General features: G+C 41.1%; 1 protein-coding gene across 2 annotated transcripts in view; it reads right to left on the bottom strand.

The window, feature by feature from the left end:
* The window catches only part of LOC142389965 (arf-GAP with coiled-coil, ANK repeat and PH domain-containing protein 3-like), a 90,983-nt gene that overhangs the window by 26,168 nt on the left and 46,015 nt on the right, over nucleotides 1–18,800 (bottom strand). For both annotated transcript variants that reach the window (XM_075475242.1, XM_075475243.1), the window contains exons 3-9: nucleotides 15,228–15,347; nucleotides 13,659–13,712; nucleotides 3,491–3,549; nucleotides 3,068–3,251; nucleotides 1,988–2,032; nucleotides 1,779–1,874; nucleotides 1,227–1,301 (exon numbers count right to left, since the gene is read on the bottom strand). In XM_075475242.1, coding sequence (XP_075331357.1) covers nucleotides 1,227–1,301; nucleotides 1,779–1,874; nucleotides 1,988–2,032; nucleotides 3,068–3,251; nucleotides 3,491–3,549; nucleotides 13,659–13,712; nucleotides 15,228–15,347 — 633 coding nt within the window. The remainder of the gene's footprint in view (nucleotides 1–1,226; nucleotides 1,302–1,778; nucleotides 1,875–1,987; nucleotides 2,033–3,067; nucleotides 3,252–3,490; nucleotides 3,550–13,658; nucleotides 13,713–15,227; nucleotides 15,348–18,800) is intronic.

Here is an 18,800-nt window from a genome sequence, read left to right as displayed (position 1 = left end):
AAGCCTGTGAGCATCACTTCAATCCTGTCCCATGTCTTCATCCTATACAGTCTACAACATGCAGAAGACATGAAAACATGAAAAGTAGTACTCAGCATGAACAGTCAGCCATCATCACCATGACCTGAGGTCCATCCATCCATTTTTTAAACCTGCTTTTCAATTCAGAGTTGTAGAAACTTTAGGAGCTTATCCCATTTGCTTTGAGTGAGGCAGCGTACACAATGGACAAGTCGTCAGTCCATCGCAGGACAATACAGAGACAAACAACCACCATACAGTCAAATTAGAATGGCCAATTAACCTAAAACGCAGGTTTTAGGGTGGGAGTAAACCGGCAAACCTTCACATGCACGGGGAGAAGATGAAATCTCCACAGGGAAAGGCCCCAGGCGAGATTCAGACCAGGAACCTTCTGGCTGTGAGGCGACAGTGTAAACTACCACACCACCATGATCAATTGGATCTGTAAAGCCTTCTCTACTTTTGTCATCAATGTGCAGGTCCTATTTACAATAAGTAAGAAAATCTTATTCATCAGACAGTTAAACATGTTAAAAAATCTCACTGAACGACAACGTATCAACTCACAGTTGCTTGGTAAGACTGTCACTCTGCTCTAATAAAAACTGCAGGGTCATTTAAAAAAAAAAAAAAAAAAAAAAAAAACATTCAATTAACTTAAAGACAACTTCTATTCCAGTGAATTTGGCTATACATGATCTTCAACAATAAAAGTTGGATGCGGAAAAAAAAAAAAAAAGGTCCTCTCAAACATACTTTAGTGAATAATCCAAATCCACTCCTGTGCATGTAACTGTTGTGACTGAATACGCATGACAGGTTATTTATCATGTGTATCAGAATCATGGTGGCAAAAGCATGGAAGTACATGGGAAAACCAGTGCCAGGAAATCCCATCACAGAGGGATAACAACAAATTATGATGATACCAAAACTACTTGATTGGAAATTCATTAAAAAAAATGTTTTGCTGTAAAAATAAAAAAAAAGTCACTGATGCTCCTGACTGAAACAAAAGCCTTAGCAAAAAATCCTTCAATCAGACGCAAAACCTTTTAGAAGCCTATGGCAAGCAAAATGTAAAAAAAAATATCTGGAAATCACCGACATTTCAGCACACTAAAGCCTTTTATCTGAAAAAAGCCAACTCAATAATTACTCACAAATTTCATTAAGTCTGTGTAAAAGAAACAGGAACTCACCCTCTGCTGAACAGTTGCATGTTTGTGTTCCATCTCCCTCTTCTCCATGGCTGAGTCAATCACCAGCTGATCCAGCTAAAAGTAAAACAATTGAGTGGCCTCAGCATGGAGCACACGGTGTATTCATGTTGCAATGAAATAACTCCAACATGTACTGTTATACAACACACACTGCAGAACTAGAGCGATTCAGTCCAGCTGGCTCTGAATCACTTTTCACTGGCAAACACAGGCTGAGCCTCCCATCACAGACTGGGTGGGTCAATCTTTGGTAATGAAGAATCGATTCAGTTCTCGACCTGCTGCAACAGAAAGGCTACTCCACAATGACAAATGCTCAAAACAACCGCAGGACAACCTGTTATTTAAGGAATTTTCTGAAAATCTAAATTATAAAGCGTTACATTATTTCAGTTGGCAAGTTTAAATCGAAAATAAGTTTTTATGCAACCACCCGAAGTCAATGGTTCCAAAGAGAAGCGATCGAGACCCAACGCAAGGGGAGATGGCTCAGCCGGGCTGAGTGGTGCTAACAATGCTGAAGATACTCACCTCAGCAGCCAGCTTCTTTGTGTATGGGTCGATCTCATCCAGCAGATTGTAGCCCTGCTGAAACAGCGAGTACTGGGCGTGCATGAACGACAGCATCTGCACGGGATACATGAACATCAAGGAGCACCGTGAGCAGTCTGTTGGCTCTCTGCGTGTGTGGAACACATTACAAACATGCAGATGAGTCTTGGTGTTCTGCACAGACTTACAGCATCTAGGATCTCAAACTTCTTCCTTGCCTGAAGGACATTAATCTGCCAAAAAAAAAAAAAAGAAAAAAAAGAAAACGTTTTCAGATATTAGATATGCCTTGATTTTGCTTTACAATACACAATTCTCTGTTTAATACCTACAATTGAATTTAAATAACTCCCTTCCGAGGAGGTATTTTCTTTAGATTTAAGTGTACAGTAGAACCAGACATGGAGAAGCTGCATTCAGCTTCTATGCTCCACATGTCTGGAACAAACTCCCAGAAAGCCTCAGATCATATTTAAGTCCAGGTTGAAGACACACCTATTTTCAGCTGCGTTTAAATAAAGCTCAAAACTTAATCACATTTTAACTACTGATTTTATCTATTGTTCTTATTTCTTTCTTTTTTTGTTTAAAATTTAAATCATGCTTTTTATTTCTGCTGTTTCAGTGTCTCTGTAAAGCACTTTGAATCGCCTTGTAGTTGAATTATTACAGTAACAGCTTGAAGGTTGATTTGTGTTCCCAACGTGCCCTCTTTATACCTCAACGAGAAACACACACCTTCAGGCATTTCATGGGTTCAAGCCTTTGTACTGTTTGTCGCTACTGATGCGAACCAAAAAGACATTTTGTGCTACATTTGACATGTCACTTAGATACATAGAGCATCTCCCTACAGCTTTGACCTTCTCTGCCTTGAGACATTTTCATTTAAGACTCAAAAGGGTCAGATGTCTGAGATGAGAGGGAAGTCTACCAGCAGGCAAACTGAAGAATGGAAAGAGAGCAGAGACACCCCAGTGACTACTATGAAACAGTCTCCTGTTGTACCCAGCAGCAGTCATGTGTAGGGGTTTAATACTACTGGACAAGATATACCCATGTTGTACATGACTATGGCGAAGAACGTGTCACACAAGCGGATACAGAAGTTGCTGCAGGCTAACGGGCTATGTCTCATTCCCTGGTTGTTCTGGCAACATAAGTCTATCAAGTGGGAGTATAAAGTCATATCAAGAATGAATATTTTGATAATTAAATAAATTTTGCTGATAAGGATCTGGGTGCTTTCTGCTGCCAAAATTTCTGACCTGCAGTACGTAGTCCAGAGCGAGGTGTCGGAAGCACTTGCGGGTGATGCTGAGCGCGCCGGTGGCTTCCTCCACCTCATGAGGCTTGTTCCTGGGCGCTTGAGCATTCTTCACTTGTGCTATTTCCATATCCTCGCGCACCCTGTCAAAGTGCTTCTTGGTCTCCTTAAACTTCCGAACATCCCTGACGCAGAGGAGCAGAGTTCAAGTCAGAGACTTCTCACAGAATTACGATCCCAAGTCAATGTTTCGGGCTGCAGTAGGTTGTACTCCGGTTAATATTTAAACACAGCAAAAAGGTTTTCAGGGGTAACAAGGGCATGTTTGGCTTTTTAAAAGGTCATGGGTGTTTGTCTTTTTCAACATGTGCTGAATTTTTTATACAGATCAACAAGAAGCAATGTGAATCAGAGCTTTACTTACTCTTTCACAAAGTTGTGCAACTGCTGCTTCACAGACCGCTGAGCTTGGTCAAACAGTATCTGAAAGGGATCAAACAAACACATTACTGCCACTCGATCAGTTTTTTAAAAACCTGTGGAGGTGAGAGGTATAGAAACATTTCAAACGCTGCAAAGTTGCCAGATACCTTTTTTGATCATGTTTAATTGAGTCAGATTTCCAGAATAAGTCATTACAAATATTTTCTCAAATGAAAACGTGTTTTATTTTTTGTGCCTTATGCGACAGTAAACTGAACAGAAATGGGTTATGGATAGTCTGAGGGCCTCTTCCTAGTCTTCACAACATCACAAAAAGCCTTTTCCTAATCATCCCCTTATGTATTTTAATAAAGAAGTAAGATACGGCCAAAAACAAATCAAAACCTAAGTGAAACCTCTCATATTACCATTCTGTTATTCCTCTGCATCTGTTGTAGTTCACATGCACATACAAAAAAAAAAATAAGAAAAAATGCTGCAGGTAAAACTTAAACTTGTCTTCAGGTCACGCTAGCCATAGTGCTGTTTGTAATGAAAATAGCACTATGAAAAACTACAACCCACTGGCTCTGAATATAGTGAACCACGCAGAGTTATTTTTAACCCAGTCCTTATTTGTGTTAGTAAACCAGCACAGGACAAAAACAGTGGAGGGAGAGGTAATCATATCTTTGTGTGAGTGAAAGAAGCAGCATCATGGGCTGAAACCACATTCAAATCCTTTAAATACACAGGGCTGCCTCTAAATTTAACTTTGCTTGCAAATTATCGTTTCTTCTGTCCTCGTTAATAATCTGAATCTGCAGGGGTAACTAAAGTTAGTAAAAAAAAAAAAAAATAAGTGCAGTGTAGTAATTCAATATAAACACAAGAAACTTGTGCTAAAGAAAATAAAAAAAATAAAATAAAATAAAGGACCAGACTCAGTGAATAATTCCCTACACTCCCTATTATATTGATCAGTGAGCAGTACTGACCAGCATATCATTGGGGTCATCAGGTGGGAACCTCCTTTCATCAGTGTTTCGTCTAGTTGGGCCCACGACACCTCCAGGAGGCTAGACAATGACCACTGGCGTCCCAGAGTCACCCCCCTAATGCCAGCCAACACTGCCCCTCACACCACAACGACCATAATCTACCTCAGCCTCTCACCAACTGCACACCAGTCACAGCGGGGTGGGGATGCAAACCCTGGTTCGGGTAGGGGAAGAAATAAAAGAGGTAAGAAAAGCAGGAATGGGATTCAAACCCTGGTTCGGGTAGGGGGTAATGAAAGTATAGAGGGTGTAAAAGTTTTAATACGCGACTACTTTGCAACATTGCAAAAGATGGAAAATTACAGGCAACAGTGTGCACAGCAATGCCTCTCACAGTTTCTCATTTAAAGTCTTTTGGAGGGAAACAACTGTCTCTTAAACCACCGGCACTCTTAACCCACAGAGGGTGCCAAAGAGCATATTTTTTTCCATGATGTGAATGCAAGTGATGCAGACAGCATCAGGCACTAATGCCTGTTGAAACTAAGGGACGGGGAATGCTGCTCATGCCCGCTCTGACACAGAAACACCCTGACTTCAGTTACACGTTTTAAATTCAAGATCCCTCCTCGTCTCTTTCACCCTCTGAGTGCATCATCCGCCATCACTGCTGCTGCTGCTACTGCTAAATAGGTCACTCAGACAAGGGTGGAGGAGGGGAGGGGAGGGGAGGAGAGGAGAGACAGCAGTCACATTCAGGGCCAGTGCGCAACAGCCAAACTCTCCAAGCCCACATGTTTTCATCACAACTCAGCATTAGACCGGTCCAGTCTCATCTCACCTGAATAACAAATCCAATGGATGTGTGGATTAGAAGATTTGAGTTTGGCCCTTTAAAGATAGTCTTATGGTTCTTTCCCCTCAGGGTTTACAGGTGCTGATGATGATAAAGACACTCCTCTATTGTTGTAAGGAGTCAGAAGAGGAATGACATAAGGATACGCTAGATGAGCGTAAGTTTGCCAGATAAAATTGAGAATGTCTGAGAATGTCTGAGATAGAAGGGGTTATTTGTACCTAGTTCCTGAAACCACATACAGAAACATCTTTGTTTTGATCGTGGATTGAAAATGTATGGCACTGGTCTGTAAACCCACAGGTTCAAAAACGAGTGTGAGAGTGGAAAAAGAAAGCGAGCCTTCCATCCAGCACAACTTTGTACTGCAAATTTTGGTGGCCTTTCCAACTTCTTTCAAAGTGAGTATGTGGTCAATCTGTGTCGCTGCATGCAGTTCAACAAGCTCTTGGAAAAGCGCAGCTGAGAACTGGGCATTTGTGCCATCAGACGCTATTCCACATGCAGCGACTCAAAACAAAAATCAGCAGAACTGCAGTAAACTGCCGTAAACACCCCAGTGTCACATTAGCTTGAACGGGGAGCAGACAGGATAAGGTGGACAGAAACTCTGTGTGGATTTCACACAAAAAGGGGTCAGCTAAACCAGCACACATCTGAGGTGTTTGTGTGTTGCAGGAGAACTGTTCAGTTCAAAGTTCACACTCAGACACTGCAGTTTGCGAGTTACTTAAAAATTCGATACCCAGTTTTCTGTCATCGTAAAAACTTTGAGCTTAATGGTATCATGTATCTGACGACACTACATAGCTTAGTTTGTTCAGTTAAAGCCAGTCCATAGTTCTTTAGGCAAGTTTCCTGTTTAAATTCAATTAGATCTGTCTCATAAGAACATCAGTGTCCTGCACAGCCCGTGGATGAAACCCTAAATGATCAAAATTTTCATAATCCCAATTTATTTACTGTAAGAAGAAGAAGAATTAGAGGTGATGCTAACTTTGTTGTCTAAGCCAGCTGCTGTTATGCAGTTAAAATGTTGCCTTATACAGTACTTCATACAACTATTCCTTACATTTGAAGAAGTCAAGCAACTTGTAACTATTCCCCTGTTCAGCATTGTCAACGCTTGAATAGTCATGTGAATTGTATATCAAGGTGTGTTAATGCGGACAAAGATCAATTCAGAAATCCTGCTAAAATTAAGGTTTTTATTCAATAATTGTTTGCTGTATTAGTGCAAATGTAGTCCTAGTTTTGTGTTTATTATACTTGGGAATGGAGGACTGAAACTGCCATCATCCAAAATACATCCAAAAAGTATATCAATGACCCAATAAGTACTTTAATCAAATCTGAACAAAAAGCAATAATGCATGACTTAACGCTTTATGTTAATGGTCCTGACTGAATATGAAGCTAGTTACAAGCCTTCCCCATCTTTGGCTTCTGAGACTGTGCTGTGAAACAGAGCTCCCTTGACACAGTCTGACAGACGGACCCCCACCCCCTTATTTGCATAATAAAGCAGAAATGGCTACAAGAATGTTAGTCAAAGAAAATGATAAAATATAGCTGCAAGCAGCGATGGGGAGGCCTAGCAGCATGGCACAATAGGCAAGGCTACGGCTGCTCAGGAAGGTATCATGAGTCAATGCACCAAGTTTGGCATTAATACATCAATGCATCGTAGAGATACGGCCTAACGTCCTGTTTGCGCGTCAGCGTAAAGTTTGATAGGCTGCTATGGGCAAACGGAAGCAAAATAAAAAAATCCACATAATAACTTTTGTGCGACTTGGTCTGAAGATTCTATGTGTCAAGTCCTGCGGAAATCAGACTATCTGCGTGGCCTGAAATGCTTTTTGAAGGTTTTTGATTAAATTCAAAATGGCGGAAAATCCAATATGGCGCAGATGACGTCCTGGGTTGCAATGACCTCGTCTGCATCAAGCGATTCCATTGGTACCTCATTTATGAAATTTGTCAAAGATATGAGCAAAAATGCATTTTTGCTACATATAGCGCCCCCTATAGGCCAAACATCACCAAACGTCTTGGGCCTCTCAAATATGTAGTCATGAGTCGGCGTTAGGAGTTTGACGTCATAACATCAAATGGTTGCCAAGATATGGCCTCACTTCCGGTTTGGTGGCGTCTTCGTTGAGTTTGATTGGCTTTTATGGAAAAACGGAAGCGTAATTAAAAATTCCACACAATAACTTTTGTGCAGCTGGATGCACTTTGAACTTTGACGTGTTGGTGGCGCTAGAGAGTACACTGTTGGGGCATGACAATTCTTGAGGTTTACTTTGGCACTGTGCTGAATGCGTGTGCCAAATTTCACAACTTTTTACCATAGCATTCTAGGGGCTGCCATAGCCTTCAATTGCAGCAGAAAGTAGATCAATAATAATAGGAAAAGCTACTAATACAATGGGTTCCTGCAGCTACGCTGCTAGGCCCCGAATAAATGTACTTAGGGAAATAAACAGGGGAGAAACAACAATTCGATTGAATAACACTTTTAAAAATGACAAAAAAGCTGAAGAACAAAGAAAGCAAAAAGAGGGAAAATGCAGGGCAAACATGGAATGGCAAAGTAAATCAATACTGGTATTAACACAACGTTAAATTTTTACAGTTAAAAACTGAATTTATCAATTAAATTCTACGTTTTCGGATTTTTTCTATATTTTTGCTGGTTTCAGTCCTCCATATTTAGGTGGATTAAACAAAGATGTCAATTAGTGTGCTTCATGTTGTTAGTAAGAGGATTTTGTTGACTGGATGGAGTTGGGCCAGCCTCTTCCTCCGATCCGAGTCTTTATAATAAACCAGTTGTCCACTCCCTGTAGCTTCACAATTTATGCATTTTAAGCATGTATAAATGGGAGATTTGTTTTATTACTAATAAGTGACCAGCTGTGAAAATAATAAAGTGTTACTGACCGCTGTAGATGGTCAGTATGAACATTTTATGTGTTACCTTTTAAGGACACATATATAACATATTTTCAATTCATGAACAAAGAGTGCATCGAGAAGTGATCAGGATTTAGCCTTTTGGTGGCATACGTCTTCCTACTTGGTGTTGCTTTGTCTTCCAGCTTCCACACATACAGTAACTGTGAGACTTGAGGGTGTGAGGGTTTAATATAACATCGGCCCACCTTTGCAGCTATAACTGCTTCAACTCTTCTGGGCAAGCTTTCCACAGGGTTTAGGAGCGTGTTTATGGGAATTCCTGACCATTCTTCCAGAAGCACATTTGTGATCCAGACACCGATGTTGGACGAGAAGGCCTGGCTCGCAGTCGCCGCTCTAATTCATTCCAAAGGTGCTCTATCGGGTTGTGGTCAGGACTCTGTGCAGGCCAGTCAAGTTCTTCCACACCAAACTCACTCATCCATGTCTTTACGGACCTTGCTTTGTGCACCGGTGTGCATTCATGTTGGAACAGGAAGGGACCAGTTGGGAGCATGAAATTGAATTCTTCAGCATACCAAGAGATTTTTTACAGAGTTCCTTTTACTTGAAAAAAGGGGCCAAGACCAGCTTCTGAAAAACAACCCCACACCATGATCCCCCTTCCACCAAACTTTACAATTGGCACAATGCAATCAGATAAATACCGTTCTCCTGACAACTGCCAAACACAGACTCGTCCATCAGATTGCCAGATAGAGAAGCGTGATTTGTCAGCCAAAACGTCTCCACTGCTGTAGAGTCCAGTGGCTTTACACTACTGAATCCGACGCGTTGCATTGCACTTGGTGATGTATGGCTTGGATGCAGCTGCTCGACCATGGAAACCCATTCCATGAAGCTCTCTATGCACTGTTCTTGAGCTAATCTGAAGGCCATATGAAGTTTGGAGGTTTGTAGTGATCAGAGGTGGGTGGTAACGAGTTACATTTACTTGAGTATGTTTTTGAAAAAAATTATACTTTGAGGAGTAGTTTTAAATCGCTATACTTTTTACTTTTACTTGAGTAGATTTGTGAAGAAGAAACTGTACTCTTACTCTGCTACATTAGGCTACAATGAGCTTGTTACTTTTCTTCTTACCTCTTTGGTATTCTACGCGTCATTATTTTTATGTTTACCTTACAAAAAGTGCGAAACAGCAATTACATTAGCTGTTGTTTCTGTGTCAACCAAAACAAACGGACATTTCAGCATTCAAAAACTCAACATCTAACTTGATCAAACATGTCCGGTAAGTTTCCTAAATTCGTTTTTTTCCCGTGGATAGGTGAATGTTTGTTTTTGAGGTTACATATGTTTTAAACATTTCCCAAGTCTGTTTTATTTTTTATTGAAGTACTTGAATTTACCTGGATTATTTTAATTTAAGCTATTTTGTAATTAATTAATTAATTTGAATTTATTTTATCAATTGGATGAACTCTTAACTTGCCTAAAGTTGATTATTTTGTATTTTTGTCTGTCTGATTGAATGCTTGTGTTAACAAATAAATCAGATGTTACTCAACAGTTACTCAGTACTTGAGTAGTTTTTTCAATAAGCACTTTTTACTCTTACTCAAGTAATTATTTCGATGAGTACTTTTTACTTTTACTTGAGTCATATTATTCTAAAGTAACAGTACTTTTACTTGAGTACAATTTTTGGCTACTCTACCCACCTCTGGTAGTGATCGACTCTGCAGAAAGCTGGTGACCTCTGCGCACTATGCGCCTCAGCATCCGCTGACCCCACTGTCATTTTACGTGGCCAAGTTGCTGTCATTCCCAATTGATTCTACTTTGTTATAATACCACTGTGGAATATTTAGTAGCGAGGAAATTTCACAACTGCACAGGTGGCATCCTATCACTGTACCACATTGACCCATTCTTTTAATGGAGCCATGCATTTGTTGTTTTGTCTCGGGGGGGGGATCCCCCCTCACCATGCTGCACTTGCACCTCCCTCCTCTGTTCCGCATTACATCAAAGAAACAAAGAAAACCATTGAGGGAGTCATATTAGTGTCCAGTCAGAGTTGCGGCACTAATGGACTGGAGGGAGGAAGAGGGGCAAACAGGAGGCTGAAGACCCAGCTGAGCCTACAGTGTAAGAGGCCAGCTGGTCCCAGGCCAAACCACACTCTCTTATGGTCTGTAAAGTGTGACACACTGAGCAAGACAAACAGGGGATCTGTCAGTCTGACAGAAACGCTGACAGACAGATGGCGCTCCAACAATACAAGGTGACCAGCAGTAGAAACAGAAAAACAACATATCACATTAATAAACCCACTAAAATCAGAAGAAAATCTTCCCCTTACATCCGGGAAAGGCCGCGGAGAGCCGCGGAGAGCCCTCTCCGTCGTCGGAAACCCTCCCGGAGACGCTCTCCGTTGCTTGCGTGCGTCGGCCAAAATGAACTAACTATCCGTCGAGGAGACGGAGACTCGCGGACACCGCAAGGGTTGTGATTGGTCGGCTAACAACATAATTTCCGGAATCACGTTTACTGTGTGCCGGTCAACATTTGGTCAAAATTATTTTCATTTCAATATCAATAAGTGCCAACAACAGTATTTCTCTCTCGGTCGCCATCGTTCACTGTGAGGAGTGGATGTAAGGTAAACAATCAATCAATCAACGACTTTTACAATAGACGTCGCGAGATTAGGTCGTCTAGCGCAGTGGTTTTCAAAGTGGGGGCCGAGGCCCCCTGGGGGGCCACCACGGGGCACTAGGGGGGCCTCAGAAAATTGGAGGGAAGATAAGAAAAAAATGCAAAAATAGAATCTAATTTTTTTAAACATCATTATAAAAAAATAGTCACGTTTTTTAAATCAGTATTGTAAAATACAATTTATAATAATATATCATATCGAAATGTCATTTGCCCTGCTTGTCTTTCTGATTGGCTGCCAGTCAAAACATCGTAGACCTGGCGGTTTGCGCCTGTTCTCAAGCTGCTCTGCTCCTCAAGCTAGCGTGTAGGTAGCTTAGCCAAAATGGACAGATTTTTGACTACGAAGAGACTGAAGGAACAGACCAACAGCCCTGCTGTGGAGGACACTGCTGCAAAAAAAACCTAAGAACTGGCCAACTAGAATCAGAAAGTATGAGGCAGCATAGATTAAGTTTGGCTTTACAGCCATACAGAAAAATGGCCACGATTGCCCGAAATGCGTCCTCTGTCTGGAGACCCTCTCAAATGAGTGTTTAAAACCTTCGAAACTTCAGCGTCACTTGATACAAAAACATCCGTCAGAGTCCGAAAAAATGGTTGACTTGTTCAGACGTAAAGAAGAGCATTTAGTCAGGCTGCATTCACACAGCAAGCTACTGTCCGTGAATAAAAGAAAGAAAATACGTTCTAAAAGTTGATGTTTCTTTACATATTTTGTAGCATTGTCTGTGGTTTCTAAAGGGGGTCCCCGGCCAGAAGCTAATACTGTTTGGGGGGCCTTGGCATGGATTAGTTTGGGAACCCCTGTTCTAGCGTACCGATGCCTACTGATCAGGAAGTGAATTGCCTTACGTATCCGACATCCCGACGATACTTCGAAAGGATTAATAGCCTCTGCGTGACCACGGAGTCGGCTTGGCCGATAGCTACGGAGTAGCATACCGAGGCCTTAAGTGTTTGGATGAGGACCCTTTTCTCTTGAATGAATAATGACGCTTAAGTAACACAGTCTGCATCATGTCAAGGTTATACAGGGCTCCCACATATCCAGCAGCTAAATCTAACCCACGCCTGCATGAGCGACCCCGTTAGGCAGGGAGAAAATCGGGAGGAGGGAGTCACTAATTTGGGAAGGCACATCTCTGTCGCAGCTTGGTTTGTGTGGATGTGTGGGGATGCACAAATACACACAGACATAAACTTTGTGCACTTAGAAGCACTCAGAAGTTTAAAGCTAATGGATTTCAAAGAGCTTCAGAGGGGCAGGGCAGTGGCTGGAGGTCAGAAGCCTTAAAAGGTAGAGAGGGCAAACAACCCAGTAGGAAAGCACAAGCTCTGATTCATAGATGGGAAAAAAATGAAAATACATTAACACAGCTGGGTGTAAAAGACATGCTTAAAGATTAGAGGTGCTTTGCCTACACAAAATTAATCGGAATAATAAAGTTGTACAGCCAAATTGTTGCGTTAACTGCTTCAAAATCCCAAAAGAAAGCGAAGAAAAACAAAAGAAGAGACCACCACATGAAGTTTAGAGGTTATGCTAACATTAACTAACATTTGGTCAAGGAAGACCAAGCTCGACAACCGGCAATAAGGTAAAAAATGCTGTTGAGAGAGAAAAATCTGGGCTCACTTTGGATTTCAACAACTTGAAAATCGAAAGTCTGCCACCAACAACTGCAACCAGCCATGTTTTCCAATAAAGTAATAAAGATGCAAGACAGTGAAATGGACTGAATCACTGAAACACAAATCGGAATCAATGCCAGCAAAGTTCAACACCTCTTTTATAAAAAGACCATAAAATAAAACGTTAATACTATCAAATAGGAATTTAATTGTGTTTTTATAAAGGTTAGTTTGCTGTGGTGCCACATTTAATTTAAAAACATTTTATACTAGAAGCATTTTTCAGTAAAACACCACTAACTACGACAATAAACACTTAAGAGGTGTGCATAATACAGAGGCCACATGTACTGCTGAATACATGGATTATAATGCACAAAAACATACTGTAGCTGTAATCAGATATATATGTTAGGTTTTTTTTACGTGTGCCTCTAGTTGTCAATAATCTGACAGGATGCTAGAATGCAAACAGACATGGAAGAAAGATTTTCACTAAACTGTCACCAAGTGTAACTTAATGCTGGTGTAGAAACATGTAAAGAATTTATAAAAATTAAAAAAACATGCATTAATAAACACTTCAAAAGGTATTGACTATAAACAACTAACTGATTGTTGAAATTCATAATTGAAAAACAATTATGAATAAAACAAAGGACAAATAACTGCTAACTGGAGTTACACGACCTGGCAATGCCAAATTTGTCTTTAATTGTCGCTATAAGTTAAGCTTTAAAGTTAGATAGTTTCAGGTTAAATACGTGCGCTTTAAAACCATTAATAAAGACATGTCTTCTCTTGTAAACAATAGATGAGATAAGATGAGATGATTGAGATAATTCACACACAGGTTTAATGATGTGTGAAACAAGCTGGATGTTAATGTTGGTGTGGCCACTCTCATTGTAAAAAAAAAAAAAAAAAAAAAAAAAAAAAAAAAAAAAAAAAAGGTGAAGCCTTGTGTTCCAGATAGTGTTAGCGTGTCATATTCAGTCTCAATCAACCGAATGTGGGACACAGCTTACCATGTGGTAGTTTATGATCTCCTGTAGGCTTTCGCCACACTTTTCCAGACACTCCTGCAAAGAAATCACAAAAAAATATTCTTTAGTCACACAGCACATTCCGAAATATTCTCATAACTACTGCCATAATAATGCTTTTGAGAATAATAAAAAAAAAAAGCAAATAAAAGCTGTCACACGCAACACCCAGCATTTAGCTGAATTTCGTCTTCAAATACGGGGAACCGAACCATTATTGCAGAGCTGAAACTCACAGTTTTTGTTTAAAATGGACGCCGCACATAAGAACAAGAATTTTAATTAGGAAGCTCTCAATTCGTCATAAATTTGAATCCAAGTAGGCTTTTAATAGTATTTAATGTCAGCAGCCATGAAAATAGCCTAAAAACCATGTGTGTTTTTGTTGAGCCAGAATTTTCCAGGCTCAGTCTTCTACTCGCTGACTATTCGGTTAGTAATCAGGTTTATTCACACACAGACCGAGCTTCGGGACAAAGTCCCCATTCACACAGGACACACAACAACAACCCACCAAATGGCAAATAAAGACAATCAAACCACAATTAACCCATTGAGACCGGGAAAGCATTGCCGCATTTCTGCCGGGGGCGCTGTTGCGTTATTCTAACTTTAAGGCCGCGTACACGTCTTTTTTCCATGTATAAGGTTGTTTTGCACCAATTATTGACCTCTGCGCCAATTAAATGCATTATAATAGACACGTGAGAGTGTCGTCATGTTCCTCGTGTCATTGTTTTGAAGTAAAGTTACATCGGGGGAAAAAAAAAAGAAAAAAAAAAAGCAAAAGTTAAGTTTCATCGAACAAGCATGGAGGACTTTCAGTCCGCACACCAGGGGTGAAAGTCGATTTACCTGCAGATGCCACACCGTTGCAGGCATTTAATCATATTTTTACTGAGGAGCTTTGGGCGTATCTCGTTTCCGAGACAAATAGATACAGTGAGCAGGTACTTCAGACTCCAGCTCGAGCAAAGATGGCAAGGTGGTCACACGTAACTGTGCCGGAGATGAAAACATTTATTGGAATGTGTATGGGCTCCTTGTGCTGCCAGTACGAAGAGATTACTGGCGATAAAATAAACATATAAATAGATAAATAAATAATTTAAATATAAAATTAAATTTTATTTTATTACCGTTTTCTAATTGAAAATAGCGCTGTTCCTGCACTTTACTTTTTATTTTATTTTATTACTGTTTTTTTATTGAAAATAGTGCTGTTCCTGCACTTTACTTTTTACATTTTCTATTTTCGTAAAGGTGTATGTAAATAAACTCAATTTCCAAAGAAAGCCACAGGTGTAAGCTCTCAAATACTTTTTGAATTTTGTTTCTATCTGCTACAGAGGCTGAGAAATCAATAATTTAGTAGGCGTTGACACAATTGCTGAATTTCCAGAAAAAACTTCAGGTTTTAGGGGGTCTTTCTGAAATCGCCCATAGGTTTTACAGGCATTCTTTTCCAGGCGTCTTAGGCCTAAATGGATTAAGTGTGTATGGGCTCAAAGAGAGGATAGATAAAATGTCTCTGCCTCATGACAACCTCACCGAGATCATCTCATCCTTCTTGCACTGCTGAGACAGGTCCCGGATTCCGTTGACAAAGAGCTTGTTGGCGCTGACATACGCCCTCCCAGCTTCAATCATCCCACTGCATAGCTTCACCAGCTGTGGACAAAGACACGTGGGGTTAAAAGAATGTATCACAGCACTCACAATATACTGACACAAGCAGGTGTTTGCTTTTTGGTTCATTCAGAAATGATTGAGACTAAATTTTAGACTAAGGTCACATATAAGGACGAGTGAATTCATTTCTCCACTGTGGAGCACTCATCTACAGAAGGCAGGTAAGAAATATTTCTCTAAACATGCCAACACCTACGAACAGTATAAACAGAACATAATCAAATCTGTTTTCAGTCTTTATCTTATTTTTTGACCACATAATGACGAAAAAGAAGACTCCAATCCATCTTGCCTTTCTTCCCTCCTGTGCCACCATTGGAATGATTTGGTTTTGTCCGTGTTCAATAACTTTCTGGTGGACATACTGTCTAAACTGATAGACACTAGTTCAGTGCAAATGTGCCTTTAAACCACTTGGAATTCATCTGTTTTGGGACAAAAATAACCCCAAATAAATGGAATTTCTTGATAAAAATGTATGTCCCTAGCACTGAAATAAAGAAGAAGTTAGTTTTTAAACCTGGACCTTATTTCTGGCATAAAATACGTTCATCTACTCACCGATAACAGTTTGGTGAAAGTCGGTGTCCTTCGGACGATATTTCAATCCGCCTATATCCATATATTGGGGCATCAGTCGATGCCCCCGTTCACTCCCGTTATATGGATATACGCGGATCTAAATAGCGTCCAAAGGACTTTCAACAAACTGTTATCGGTGAGTAGATTAAAGATTTATTGTCATGTCATTGTCATGATGAAATAACAAAATTTGTCCACCGCTTTTAACCCATAGAAGACCCCAACCCTACGTCACGTAAAAAGACACGCCCCCATTCCGGTGAAAACAAGCTGAGGACCTCAGTGTTAATAGTGGCGCCAATCCAAAAAACCTCAAAGCCGAAAGGGTTGCTGCGTGGTATATTGTTAATCGAACAACTTGAAAGAAACCAACGTGATTTATTTTATACGTTATCAAAATTACTGTCTGAGCACAGGGTCTGTGGTGTAGCACCTCATCCACCCAGCCATCGTCATTAAATTTCTGAGCTGCCAGGGACCTCCTATTCTTCATCAGGGTTGCTGTGTAAATCCCTAAATTAGGGTGGATTACTAGTCTTAGATTTGTTTTCTTCATAAATGTGTTCAGTGGACATAAATTTTGCATTTATCAATGAGATTAACTAATCTTGCCGACAGTATAATAATGATAGAGAAAGTGATCATTGTCATAGGCCTGCATTACCAGGTGATTCAATGAGGTAGGAATAAATGTCTGGGTATGTCACCTCTGGCCACTGAGTGGGGTCGTTTTCCCACTTCTCCTCCGGTAAGTTGTATGGACAAACATTCCCTAACTCTTTGATTTTTTTCCATATAACGTTGCCGATTGGCAACGACGTAATATAGCTGTATGCCTGACTAACGTTAGCAATGGCTAACGGTTAACGTAAAATAGGCTAAATCAAGATAGATTACTTGTTCAAGTATCTCGGGGTCTTGTTCACGAGTGAGGGACGAATGGAGCAGGAGATTGACAGGCGGATCGGTGCGGCGTCTGCAGTGACGCGGGCTCTGCACCGGCCCGTCGTGGTGAAGAAGGAGCTGAGCTAGAAGGCGAAGCTCTCGATTTACCGGTCAATCTATGTTCCTACCCTCACCTATGGTCACGAGCTGTGGGTAGTGACCGAAAGAATGAGATTATGCGAATACAAGCGGCCGAAATGAGTTTCCTCCGCAGGGTGTCTGGGCTCTCCCTTAGAGATAGGGTGAGAAGCTCGGTCATCCGGGAGGGGCTCGGAGTAGAACCGCTGCTCCTCCGCATCGAGAGGAGTCAGATGAGGTGGCTCGGGCATCTGGTTAGGATGCCTCCTGGACGCCTCCCTGGTGAGGTGTTCCGGGCCCGTCCCACTGGGAGGAGACCCCGGGGGAGACCCAGGACACTTTGGAGAGACTATGTTTCTCGGCTGGCCTGGGAACGCCTCGGGGTCCCCCCAGAAGAGCTGGAGGCAGTGGCCGGGGACAGGGACGTCTGGGTTTCTCTGCTAAAGCTGCTGCCCCCGGAACCCGACCCCCGGAGAAGCGGAAGATGATGGATGGATGGAGGATAGATTACGGCGGGAATTGTATTTACCACCAGTCAAAGCCAGCTGTTTGTCTTTACCGGAATGGGGGCGTGGCCTCATGTGCTACTCTCTTCTATCAAGGTTGGCACCTGTTGACACCAGAGATGGGGACTCAAGTCACTGTGACTTGGACTCGAGTCGCTGTTTTGATGACTTGTGACTTGACTTTACAAAAAATAAAAGACTTGAGACTCGACTCGGACTTGGAAGTTAAAGACTCGGCACTTGACTTGACTTGAGACACGATGACTTGAATGATTTGAGTGTTATTCAGTTCATGTTTACAGTTTGAATATAAAATTAATAAATTAATAAAAAAACTAATTTCGATTACCCGGTAGGAGCGCAGGCTTAGAAAGGCGTCATGATTGGATCACTACCCTGTCAATCAGTCATGCCCCCTCTACATACCTTACGTGTTTATAGGAGAGAATAAACTCATATCAGATATGCATCAACATGTCAGCGGGAGGGGGACCGAGAGTCGTTGTCTTCGGCTTTCGTAATCACCATTTTGACAGCAAAAGACGAACAGCACAGTGCAAGACATGCAGCGTCAACATCTCGGACAACCAGACGACAACTTTGAACTTTGTTCTTCATTTGAAGACCAATAAGTGCTTGTCATATTAGCTAATATTAACCTGTTAGCCTAGTTGGTAGTTAGCTAACGTTAGCTTGATATGATACGGGGTGGACAGGTTGGACACACTGGCCATTAATGTTTGCTGACAGTTACTTATCTTTGTGTTTTCACTTTATTAAGATCAGATTCTGCGTGTAAAATTGCAATAATAAGGTGACTTGACTTTGACTTGACCTGTTACAGGACTTGACTTGCCCAAGAAAAAATTACTTGGAACTTACTTGAGACTTGCACATGTGTGACTTGGTCCCATCTCTAGTTGACACACTCATGCACAGGGTCACACACTCATAGAGGGCATCTTCTAATACGGTACTGTATCTTCTAATGCAGATTAACGTATTTTATGCCAGAAATATGGTCCAGGTTTAAGAAAAAAAAAAAATTTCTCCTTTAATTACTTCAGTGGGACATTAAGGGACATATTTAAATAGAGTTAGAACTGCGTTACATTCCTTTTGCCAATGACAGTAAACTAGGATTGAGCTGTCTATTTACATGTAACAAGACTTGATAAAATACTAATCTTCTCAATCAGAGGTTCCATGTGACTGTCCACTGAACTGCAAACAACACCTGAAGGCAGCTCCACACCATAACCCCCAACTAAACAACTCAAACTTCTGTTTCTCCAAGTTTCCAGCACAAAACCAAATGCAG

Source organism: Odontesthes bonariensis, chromosome 10 (assembly GCF_027942865.1).
Source record: "Odontesthes bonariensis isolate fOdoBon6 chromosome 10, fOdoBon6.hap1, whole genome shotgun sequence".
Lineage (NCBI taxonomy): Eukaryota > Metazoa > Chordata > Actinopteri > Atheriniformes > Atherinopsidae > Odontesthes > Odontesthes bonariensis.
The sequence above is the reverse complement of the archived record's forward strand: the minus strand, read 5'-3'. Positions and strand labels throughout refer to the sequence as shown.